This window comes from Marmota flaviventris, chromosome 14 (genome assembly GCF_047511675.1).
Source record: "Marmota flaviventris isolate mMarFla1 chromosome 14, mMarFla1.hap1, whole genome shotgun sequence".
Lineage (NCBI taxonomy): Eukaryota > Metazoa > Chordata > Mammalia > Rodentia > Sciuridae > Marmota > Marmota flaviventris.
Genome location: NC_092511.1, coordinates 43,634,036 through 43,646,579, shown reverse-complemented (window position 1 = coordinate 43,646,579; position 12,544 = coordinate 43,634,036). Strand labels below are relative to the sequence as shown.

At 33.0% G+C, this 12,544-nt stretch overlaps 1 protein-coding gene across 2 annotated transcripts in view; it reads left to right on the top strand.

The window, feature by feature from the left end:
- Window positions 1-12,544, top strand: part of Psme4 (proteasome activator subunit 4) — a 98,760-nt gene that overhangs the window by 41,096 nt on the left and 45,120 nt on the right. For both annotated transcript variants that reach the window (XM_027934320.2, XM_071601568.1), the window contains 8 exons: window positions 519-583; window positions 792-942; window positions 2,986-3,084; window positions 3,297-3,366; window positions 3,827-3,894; window positions 4,648-4,863; window positions 5,884-6,041; window positions 7,110-7,205. In XM_027934320.2, the coding sequence (XP_027790121.2) occupies window positions 519-583; window positions 792-942; window positions 2,986-3,084; window positions 3,297-3,366; window positions 3,827-3,894; window positions 4,648-4,863; window positions 5,884-6,041; window positions 7,110-7,205 (923 nt within the window). The remainder of the gene's footprint in view (window positions 1-518; window positions 584-791; window positions 943-2,985; window positions 3,085-3,296; window positions 3,367-3,826; window positions 3,895-4,647; window positions 4,864-5,883; window positions 6,042-7,109; window positions 7,206-12,544) is intronic.

Sequence of the window (12,544 nt, the reverse complement as noted above, 5' to 3'; positions counted from 1 at the left end):
TGAACACAGTTCCTTTATTTCACTTAGTTTCATGTGGTGCCAAGGATCAAACCCAGGGCCTCGCGTGTGCTAAGTGAGCACTCTACCGCTGAGCCACAATCCCAGCCCTTACGTTTTTGTTTTTTTTTTAAAGAAAGAGTGAGAGAGAGAGAGAGACATTTTTAATATTTATTTTTTAGTTTTTGGTGGACACAACATCTTTGTATGTGGTGCTGAGGATCAAACCCGGGCCACACGCATGCCAGGCGAGCGCACTACCGCTTGAGCCACATCCCCAGCCCCCCTTATGTTGTTTTTGACCCTTGTAAAATGTGTTAATTACCTTTTGTTTGGTTCCTAGAAAGTAGTGGATTGAGTTGTTCTAAATTGATGTGTGATTGTGGTATTGTTTCTCACAGTATCCAACACAATAATTCAGTGTTAAATCTGTTTTAGGCCATAATTGGGTTTTGTTAGTTCAGAGAAAAAAAAAAAATCAAAGGCTATTTGTAATCTCTCTCCACATTTGGGTGTTACAGGTGGAACGAGAACTGTGTTCCGCCACAGCTGAATTTGAAGATTTCGTCTTGCAGTTTATGGACAGGTGAGCACCAGCTGGTAGCCTAGGCTTGTCTTTCTTTTGATATTTGGAAAATGGCTGTTCTACCCTAGACAGAAATTTCTCCCTATCACTTGAAAAGTGATAGATATTTAATTTGTAAAAAAAAGAAGAAGAAGAAGCTTATCTAATTATCATTAAATGTTAAACCAGGTTTTAGTTGCTAAAATTATATTTTGTATGGATTATTTAGATGCTTTGGACTTATAGAAAGTAGTACACTGGAGCAAACAAGAGAAGAGACCGAAACTGAGAAAATGACTCACTTGGAGAGTTTGGTTGAATTAGGTCTGTCTTCTACGTTTAGCACAATCCTCACACAATGTTCCAAAGAAATATTTATGGTAAGAAGATTATTTTTTTTAGTTTTATTTGATGTTTTAGAATTGAGTGTCAGTTACTTTAAGTGTATATACCATGCCAGATCCCTTTCTATACTAAGGTTTAAAAAACCTATACAGTTGGTCCTTGATATTCACAAATTTTCAATTTGCAAATCTTTCCACTTGCTTAACTTTGTGACCCCCAAATCAATGCTTTTGTGAGAACTTGTGTAGAATGACAAAAAATTTGAATTAACTCATACAGGGTCCTGGCCTAAGGTTGAACAAGGCCACACTTTACATTCTTTTTCCATTCTTCTAACATGAACAAGTGTCCTTTAAACTTTTTAGTGCCATATTGGTTTGCATTTTAATTAGTGATTTTGCTGTTTTAAAATGTTAAAATGGCCAGGTATGGTGGCATACCCCTGTAATCTCAGCAACTTAGCGAGACCTTGTCTCAAAAAGTAAAAAGGGCCAGGGATACAGATCAGTAGTACAGTGCCCCTGGGTTCAATCCCCAGCATGGGGGGGGGGGAGTGGTTAAAAATGGTTCCCAAGAATGTAATGCTTAACTAAGGTCTAGTATTTCTAAGCCTAAGAGTTGTGCTGTGCCTAATGGGAAAAAAACAGGCATGAGTTTTACAGTTGTTAACTGTGAGTTCGATGTTAATGAATGAAATGTAAGTATTAAATGAGTGTCCATAAACAGATACACACCTAAAACAGGTTTATGTACTGATCACTTGACAAAAATGTTGTGACCAGAGGCCCACAACAACCTAATGCTATATTTCTCTTAGAAGCATTCCCAGCAACTTTACAGAACATAACTACCATGAATAATGGGAAATGACTATTTTGTAAAAATTTACAATTAAATATAATTAGGAGAGAAGTTTTGGGAATTATTTATGCCATCACATGATAGAAATCATATCCTTTGAATAAATGGGGGGTGGTGGTAACTGGGGATTGAACTCAGGGCACTCAACCACTGCGCCACATACCAAGCCCTATTTTGTATTTTATTTAGAGACAGGGTCTCACCGAGTTGCTCAGAACCTCACTAAGTTGCTGAGCCTGGCTTTGAATTTGAGATCCTCCTGCCTCAGCCTCCCAGGCTGCTGAAATCTAAGGGTACGACCTGGCCTTTGAGTAAATTTTGACAAATTAGAAACAGTTGTCCCCATAAGGAATTTGACATTTGATGCTGGTTGGTACCTAAATTTTTACAGTGTGGCCTTTAAGAATATTCTTTATGGGGCTGGGGTTGTGGCTCAGAGGTAGAGTGCTTGCCTAGCATGTGTGAGGCAGTGAGTTCGATTCTCAGCACATAAATAAATTAAATAAAGGCCCACCAATAACTTAAATAAATAAATAAATACATAATAAAAAAAGAATGGTCTTTATTTGTACCTCTTTTATTTTTTCCTCTGAGATTATCACTGTTTAACATGTTCATCCTGGCTCAGAGCCAAACTGCCATCCAACTGCATGATAGTTACTAAGATTATGTTAGTATAAAGAAATGAACATAAATCATCTCTTGTTTAACAGAGTAAAAGTTGTTTATAGTTTTCAGCATTGTTAATCCAAGTTTAGAACTCATTTCTTCATTTAGCCAACAAGTCCAAATTCTGTGACATGATTATAAAATTAAACAGGCAGCTTCAAGTCTTTTTAAAGCAGGGGTAGTTTTATAGTTGTTAGAAGGACAAATTTTAAAAAGTGTTAACATACTTCAGAAATTTCCACTTTTTGGGTTAACCGTGGTAATTAAACAGCATTTGCTGCTATTAGCTACTGTTTTGTTCGTATGGTTTTTGTAGCAAGTAAAATCTTGTTCCTTAAATGTTTTGTTCAAGTTGGGATTGTCTTCACAGATTGTTCTTAGACCTGAATGTAACATTATTAAGCAAATTGTATAAAATCAGATGGCTACTTGCTTACTTGTTATTTTTAGTGTAGTATATTTATCATTTTCTTTTATATTCCATAAGATGTTTAATTTTCTTAAAAATGATGATTAGGCATTTTCATTTTTTTAATATATCTTAACAGGTGGCCCTTCAGAAGGTTTTTAATTTTTCTATTTCACATATATTTGAAACAAGAGTGGCAGGCCGCATGGTGGCAGACATGTGCCGTGCTGCTGTAAAGGTGAGTTTAGTTTTTTGAACTAATGAATTAATGTCTCAACAACCAATAAGTTTGTGTGGTTAATTATTTCAGAAGTGCTTGTATTGAAAATACATAGCGTGTCAGTAGCTGCTTACAGCTCCCCTTTGCCACTAAAAACAATGCTAGTGTATATTTTGTGACTGTTACATGTTTGCCTTTCATAAAAGTTATTTTTACAAATATGTTTTCAGTGCTGCCCAGAAGAAGCTTTGAAGCTATTTGTTCCCCACTGCTGTAGTGTTATAACTCAACTTACAATGAGTAAGTCATAAAATTAATATTCTGTCTTTACAAGTCCAGATATGTTTTTTTCTTCAGTTTTAGAACTCTGTTAATGAAAATATATTCCTTGAACCTCTGCAGCATTTTACTTTCTTTATTTTGGGGAAGGAATTGCCTCCCCCAAAATGACTCATCCTTGTTGGCAGGTAGCTTAGAAGTTGTACTCTATTTAATTAATATTTATTACTTTGTTAAAATATCACTTATTCTTTGAGAGAGAGAGAGAGGCAGAATTTTTGTTTGGTATGTGTATTTTTCTCAAGTTTATTTTCTACCTCCTGAGTTGCTATGGCAGGCCTCAAACTTGAGATCTTCCTTCATCAGCCTTTGAAGTCACTGGGATTATAAGTGTGTGCTACTGCACTGGCTAATTGAAATATTTTAAAATTATTTAGTCATATGCATATTTTTTTCATCTGATAGTATTTTGCTATTTTAGATGATGATGTGTTGAATGAAGAAGAGCTAGATAAGGAGTTACTATGGAATCTTCAACTTTTATCAGAGGTATTGTAAGTTTTTGGAAGAACATATTAACATGCTTTTAAGCCCTTTCTGACAAATTGGTTTTAAAATGTGGAAAGCCAAAAGTTTGAAGTTTCTTGATATAGCTTGAAAAAGTCAGAACTCTCCTTTTATCAAAGAAGTGTACATTTTTTATTACTATTGCAGTAGTACTAATAAAAAACCTATTTGATTGAGTTTTTATTGATTAAGTCTGGTGTGAACAACTCATTAATTGAAAAGTTTTTTGGAATCATTCAGATATAAAATTTGGCCATCAGTCAAATTTCAATTTCCATTATGAGACAGTTCAACAGTTTTAAGTTTCATCTCTTAAAAGATAGATACCCATTCTTTTTTCTTTTCCTATTTCCCCTTTTCATTTTTCTCTTTTCATCCCCCCTTTCTTCTTTCTCTCCTTCCCTTCTTTGTGGTACTAGGGATAAAAGCCAGGGCATTATATATTCCAAACAAGTACTCTACCTCTAAGCTACATCCCCAACCTGAGATAGACCCTTTTGAAAGGAATATTATTTTGGCACATGAAAGCCTAAGCTCAGAAAATGTGTTTTAATGTCCAAAGAGAATTAAATTATTAGAATACAGTTAATATGGCAATCCTAAATTAAACTCATTTTTAAGAAAGCACTATTTTAAGGCTACTTTAGTGGCTAAGCACTGAACTTTGCATTAATTATTGGTTGTTGATCTTTTAACTAAAATATCTTCAACTCTCCCCCCCCCCCCTATTTTTAGATTACCCGAGTGGATGGGAAGAAGTTGCTTCTTTATAGGGAGCAGCTTGTAAAGATTCTCCAAAGAACCCTACATTTAACCTGTAAGCAGGGTTACACTCTGTCTTGTAACCTTTTGCATCATCTTCTTCGTTCTACTACACTTATCTACCCTACAGAATACTGCAGTGTACCGGGTGGCTTTGACAAACCTCCTTCTGAATACTTTCCTATCAAGGCAAGCATTTTAAATAATTTAGGATATAATAATAAATTGGCTTCATTTCCTGAGTAATTCAAAATGTGTTTCTTGTATATAGAGATATCAGTTTTTTGTTTTAAAATAAATTATTAAAACTATTATAATGTATTAAACTTGTGTCTCACTTCAAATAGAGCTAAAACTCTAGTTTTCTGTTTATACATAAAACAACTTGGTTTGCCATGTATAATTCTGTAATTCTGTGTAATTTTGTTGTTTCACTAACTAACTGCACATAAACTTGCTGTCACTCTTTTAATATAATGTTAAGTGGCTCTTCGAGGTGAATTTTCTTTTTAAATGGTACTGAGTATTGAACTTAGGGCCTGTTACATGCTAGGCAAGTGCTCTGTCACTGAGCTTACAGCTTTTTAAATACTTAATTTATGTATTTATTTATTTTGTGGCTCTGGGGATTGAACTTGGACCTTGAGCATGGTAGCACTCTACCACTGAACTCTATCTACTTCAGGCTTTCCCAAATCTTTCATTTTGTGAGGTGAGGGTGGATAGTAGGGATTGAATTCAAGAGCACTCTACCACTGAGCTACCTCCCCAGACCTTTCATTTTTTGAGATGGGGCTCTTCTGAGATTTACAGTCCTCCTATCTCAGCCTCCCAAGTAGCTAGGATTATAGATGTGTGACATCATGGCCAACCCCTAGCTCCCACTCCTTTTAAACTTTTTTTGGGACAGCCTCTTACTAAGTTGCCAAAGCTGGCCTCAAATTTGTGATTTTTCTTCCTCAGCCTCCTGAATCACTGGGATTACAGGTGGGTGGGTGCCACCACACCAGCCCTGTGATCCTTTTTTTTTTTTTTTTTTACAAGTGGTAATGAAAGGGTGATAGGATGTTTGCGATGTTTACGGTGATATGCCACTCTTTTTGCATATTATTTGGTTAGGTTTGGATTATTTCTTTGAATCCCTTTAAATCATATTTAGACATGTTTATTTTCAGCTTCTCAAGGTAATTAAGAAATGTTCTTTTCTAGGATTGGGGTAAACCTGGGGACTTGTGGAATCTAGGAATTCAGTGGCATGTTCCATCTTCAGAGGAAGTTTCTTTTGCCTTCTATTTGTTGGACTCCTTTCTTCAGCCTGAGCTCGACAAACTTCAGCGTTGTGGGGATGGAGAACTTGAAATGTCTAGGTTGGCTTTCTTTTATAATCAATCAGTATCATTTAATTGCGATCTGAAAGAATCTTTATGCTTTTCTCTTTTCTGTGGGCATATCTGATGTATTTATATTCACTGTTTTGAAAACTGCCATAAATGTACTTAAAAAAACATTTGAAATAGTGTGGTACAATAAAGTTCAGCAAGATTTAAACATTTTAAAAAGAAAACTCAGGTTTTTTTCATCCTAATTTGTAGTAGAAACTGTTTTTTGTTTAGCAATTTGACTTCTTTCTTTTGAAAGTGCGTAGATATATACCTTTGAAAGAAAAATCCCTTTTTCCTTGACTGAGTTTAGATTTTGTTTTCTTTTTAGTAATTCACATTGTTGATGTTAATGTTACTTAGAGAAATATTTCTGTAATTTTTTTTTTTCTTGTATAGGTGTTTAACAAGAAATAGTTACTTTGAGACCATTAGACTTTAATAGTCTGAATCTTTGAAAGGTTTTTTCTTGGGGGGTACTTGAGATGGAATCCAGGGGTGCTTTGCCTCTGAACCACATTCCCAGCCCTCTTTATATTTAAATGGAGACAGGATCTAACTGAGTTACTTAGCTCCTCGAGGCCCTGGGTTCAATTCTCACACCCCAGAATGGGGTGGGGGGTGATAAGGATTAAGCTGGAAGATCTTCTGCAGTGCTCTTTACCCCTATTGTTAGTGGTAGTGGTTGAAAGAGGTGATTAAAATTAAGAGTCACTACACAAAGGACAGTTTCACTTGTTATTAATTATTTAGAGCCTGTTTAAATGCAGGTAGGTCTAGTATTAACAATAAATATATTTAATTGTCCAATATTATTTGAAACAATTTTTTAGAGGATCAAACCCAGGGCCTTGTGCTCATTAGGCAATGCTCTGCCACTGATGTACATCTGCAGCTTTAATTATCCTAAACTTTTAATTAAGTTGGTAAACTGAAGATATAATTTTATGTATCCCCTTTTGATAAAGTTTGTATGTTTTAAGACTCTAGAAGTCTTATTTAATGAGAATTTTGGAATCTTCTAAAACATGATGATATTTTTTTCCTCTTATCTAGAGATGATATTCTACAGAGTCTGACTATAGTGCACAACTGTTTAATTGGCTCAGGGAACCTCCTACCTCCACTGAAAGGAGATCCAGTTACTAATTTGTAAGTAAAAATAACTATTTATTTAATACTGTTTTTCCATTTGGCATACATTTTGAGTCACTTAATGACCTACTGATGGTATATTATTGCTGTTGTTCCTGTATTACTTTAACCTTTTTTATTCGTAATTGTTAGGTCAACAATATCTAAGTCATAATTTAGGTCTCTAAACTTTTAAAGCCTTTATTTAGATTTTTATAATGATATCAAAAGAACAACTGGATGTGAGTGAGTTAAAAAAATATCAGTGTGAGCTGGGTGTGGCAGCACATGAGTATAATCCCAACAGCTTGGAGGCTGAAGCAGGAGGATTGCAAGTTTGATGCCAGCCTGGGCTTAGTGAGACCTTGTCTCAGAAATAAAAAGGGCTGGGACTAAAGCTCAGGCCTAAAGTATCCCTGGGTTCTATCCCTTGTACTGGCAAAAAAAAAAAAAAAGAAAGAGTGATCAGATATACTCGGTTCACCTGTTAGTTTACTGAGTTACTAAGTAAATACTCTTTCTCTAAAATGGGGGAGGGAGGATGCTTCTTTCTTTTGCCTGCAGTCAACATTGCTTTAGAATTTTATAGTACAAAAATATATGGATTGTTTTAATAAAAATTTCTTCAGTACTATGAATTTGAACTCTATGATTTTAATTGCTTTTCAGCATTCTACTATTATGAATTTCTCAATTCATTCTTCATGCTACCATTTAAGCTGAAGAAACTGAGTTAGAATGAAATCAGAATGTGATAGCTTAAGTTTTAGAAGTAGATAATTACTAGTTTCAGTAATCTAAAGATCTTCATTTTTCAACATCTTATTACTGAGCAAGGTTGAAAATCACATTAAAATGAGTAAATAACTCTTCAGAATACACAAGGGAGAAGTATTTGCTGATTTTGCAACAGAAATCTTTAAAAAGCTTCAAGGAGCTGTTTAAAAATATAGTTTGTCTTTTTCATATTTTGTATAGACATTTTTTAGAGTCATAATGCCTACTGCTGGTCATTCCTGGTTTCTATAATTCCCATTCATGTCACTCTGAAAACTTTGTATGCACAGACATTAAACTTTTTAGATTATTTATTAAGTTTAAGAAGATGTAGGGTCATTTTAGGTTAAGGAAAATTGTTTTAAGTTTGCCTAGGAATTTTTTCAGATTCTTAAAATAACTTTTGGGTTTTATGAGTTTTATAATTGAAATTATATATATAATTTATTATTTATAATTAAGATTATATATAAAACTTTATTTTTAAAAATAGATTGATTTTAAAAAAAATTGATTTTAAACAATATTTCAAAAATAAGAGGCCTATAGACATTTCTTTGATCCCCCCTTTTCACTCCCCTTGATGATCTTAGTGTAAAAATAATAACTTAATCATTTTATGGCATGTAAAAAGTTAATTTGCACGTAACAAATTTAGTATATCAGTGAATTGAGTTCTATATGAAATTATTGACAGTGAGAATCATGGTCATTTAAACCAATAGTATATGTAAGAGGAAAAGCATGTATCTTCTGGGGTAGAAAATTTTTATTACTGAATGATCATCAGGATGCAATTGCAAAAGGGTCAGCTAAAGATATTTATAGGTTTTCCTTGTGGTTTATATTAGGATATTGGTCTATTTATGCCATGTGCACTATAATAGTGAGGAGAAGTGAAAAATCTGTGTCCTTCTAAGTAAGTGTTCATTATGACAGAAGTTCATGTATTTGATTATTTATTATAAAGCCAATTAGATTTTTTATATAATGAAATACGTTTTCAATAAGGAAAAAGAATATATCCTGAAATTTTAAATACCATAGAATAAATAGTCCATATTACTATTCATTATAAGCTATGAAATTGTTACTATATCTTAAACAATTTTCCCAAAAAAGTTGAAAAGGAAAGATAAATTTAAATGGAAAAGTTTTGTTTCTTAAAATCTTCTGTAATATAATGAAATCATATTAAATATATTCAATAACATAAATAATATTATATTTAAATTCATTTTAAAATATAAAATATTTTCTAAACTTCAATATTTATAAGTTATCAACTAATATATATTGTTAAGGTTTTTTTGTAGTTACTTTATGTAGGCTAATTATGTAAAGTAGAATCTAAAATAAACAATCCTGTCTTTTCATTTGAATTGCCAAAAGAGGGAGTTTATAAAGTCTTCCTTTAACTCTTAAGTAGGTCTTAACAGAATTCTTTCCATTTTATAGTTTGTGTCCTATATATAACATTTTAACTTTTTTTTTTTTGGAAGCAGTTTCATAAAAATAGCCTTTAAGATTTCTAAAATGCTTATTCTACTATAGTTTAATACTTGGTAAAAATCTACTGTCTAGCTTTATTTGAAAAAAAAAATCTAATAAAATAAGTGATCACTTCATTGTTCCATGATATAAAATTACACTGCTTAGTGGGAAGAAAGAATATGTGTAGTACAATTCATAGATTTTCCACAGGTCAGTTTAAAACAGAAGAGAAGACTTGACTGAGGACATTACTTACTCCATAGGAGCAGAGGACAGTTGTGCTAGATGGGGGAGCAGAGGATGCATATTTGTTATGAATGCTAAAGTGTAATGCCTGAGATGCCTAAGAAAATACCTCGTTAATGACAACTTGATTGTGAAATTATGAGATGCTATTCGTCTTCTGAAAAATTAGATCAGTTTTGAGAAGTACATAGCAACTCAAGTATTTTTTTTTATTTAAACGTTTATCATTTAAGTTTTAGTTGGGTAAAATATTCTCTAACTTCTATAATTACTGTCAGTCAGATTAGTCAGTATTGTTTGCCTTCTGTATGTATTTGTAGTATACTAGTTGTCTTCTGGGAAATTACAGTAATGATAAAGTAGAAGCTTAGTTTACTTTTGGGTTAACCTGTAAGTAAATCTAATTTTCGTTCCTAATATATGAGTATGTGGTGTGGTCTTAATCTCCTTGTTAGGGAGATTGCTACTAAATTTGAAAACCTATTTTATGTGCTGTGTGATTGGAAACTGACAAAAAATTAAAAGCTAAATCCTGAGTATAAAAGTGAATGACCTACCTAATGGTGTCCTCTTGTAATTTTGGGTCTTTAGCAGTGTAGAGTTACTAAATTCTTGTTCTTACTATAAACTTACAGTGTTGTCAAGTATGGGTATGATAAGGATCTTGAGAGTAATCAAGGGTAAAATTTCTTAGTTTAGTATACCTTAATTTAAATTTTCAACAGTTTTGTTAGATACTGCAGGTTGCTGAATTAATCTTAAAGTGGAATCTCCCTATTTTGCTCTTGGAACTTTCAGTTAATTTTTTAAGAGAATTGTTAGGGTTATAATTTATACTCATGGTTCTACCTTTGTAGTTGTGAAAGTTGGATCATGTCTTTCCAGGGTAATACAGGAGTTTTAGACACTTGCCTTTAATTCTGAAATTGTCATTTTCTCCTTTTTCAGTCCACTCTTGTTTAATCTCTTGAGGGCTAATCAGCTATCACAGCATACACAGAACTAACATCTTAAAAAAACAGGGTTACTCAAGGTAGAGGAGTTACCATTTTTCATCTCAAAATACGTCTTTACTTTGTGCCCCCTTTTCTCTGATAGATCTATTAAATCATTCTTAGTTAAATTATTCTTAGGCTCTCAGTTTTTACTAACTTTTCACTAAAAAAAAAAATAAATAAAATTCTTAGGTCTAAGAGTGAGACCAATTCATTGATATGTGAAAGGATGTGTTGCTTTTGCAATGAGGGGCAGGGCTAGCTAACCTCTCTTGGCACCTCCAGGAAACTACCCAGCTCTGCTGGGGAAGCTGCACACAGAAAAGGAAACAGTTACTACTCCACGGTGAGTAACCCTGTTTTCTGCTTATTTCACCTTCTGACTGTTTTCATTGATTTTTTAAAAAAGCTTTGTGTGTCAGGTGTGGAAATAGTTTCTATTTTGAGAGTAATTTTAAATCTTCTAGTATAAAAAGTTTCTCATTCCTTAACAACCCTTTGTTCACATGGTAGAGTAAGAACCAGTTGTGTTTATGGCAGTGATTGATGCTCAGGATTGAATTGGGAACAGAACACAGAAATAGGCCAACAGAGGCTTGTGAGATACTTGTATCTTTAAAGGGGGGAAAATCCTGTTAGTGGATTGGTTTTATGTCTTTTGTTTGTTTTCATTTGGAAGGGGAGGGATATTTGGGAAGGGTAAGATGTTCTTAAACTTAGAAACAGGAAAAATTTTATATTATTGCATATAGCTGTTACACGCCAATTTACTTAATCTTCATTTGCATTTTTTATTTGTATTGTGTAATTTACTTTTGTGATTAGTTGATCCTTTTTTTATCATGCTCTCTTTCTCACCAGTGATTATTCTACTCTAACCAAATCTAAAGAAGATTGCCATCTAGTGATACAAATAACACAATAGTGGAAAATTCATAAGTCTTTTAAGTGATTCAAACATTTTAATCCATATTGTTATAAATTGGGTGGTCTGCTACTGCCTAGGAGCTGTGAAACTGGTTTAATATTATTATTGTATAGATGGTATTATTTATAGTATTTTACATTGGAGTTATTTTTTAGAATTTTGTTTAGTTCAAGAGGTCAAATGATAGTAGTTTGAAGACGTATGATGGTATTTGACTTAAATTATAGATGCTACTATACCTTTCAATCAGAACATAGATCTGCTCTCCCGCAGTCTGTTCAGCTAAGAATATGTACATAAGTGATAAGAGTAGTTTTATTTTTATTTTATTTATTTTATTTGTGATGTTGGAGATCAAACCCAGGGCTTCAAACATGATAGACAAGGGCCATACCACAGACTAGATCCCTATTTCTAAAACAGTTTTAAATATCAGTGAGTACATTCTAGGTGTATGTAGACTTCTAAGGCAGCCACAAAGAAAGAGAGAGAGGGAGGGAGGGAAGAATATATATGTATATATACAAATTTTTCATATATTTCTTGGGTAATAGAGATTTCTTCTACAAAATTATTTGGTTAAAGATCAGAAGAAATATTTAATGTAAATATCTATTTATACTTACTAACAAATGTTTGCTATAAACCATGCCAATGCAGTTGGTGTTTAATTAATTTGGGGTAGATAAGGAGATCAAATTAAAACTGAATCTTAGATAAATTGGCATCAAAGGAACTTGTGGTAGATGACAGAATTATTGAAATATATGTCTGAACACATTATCTATATCTATATAAATTTCAGGTTTTTAAAGCAGAGGAAGTAAATATTTTAAAGTCATGTACAAGGTGCTATCTTTTGAAAATAGCATAAATGATACTATTTCTTGAAATTTTCTGATTGGAAATTAATTCAA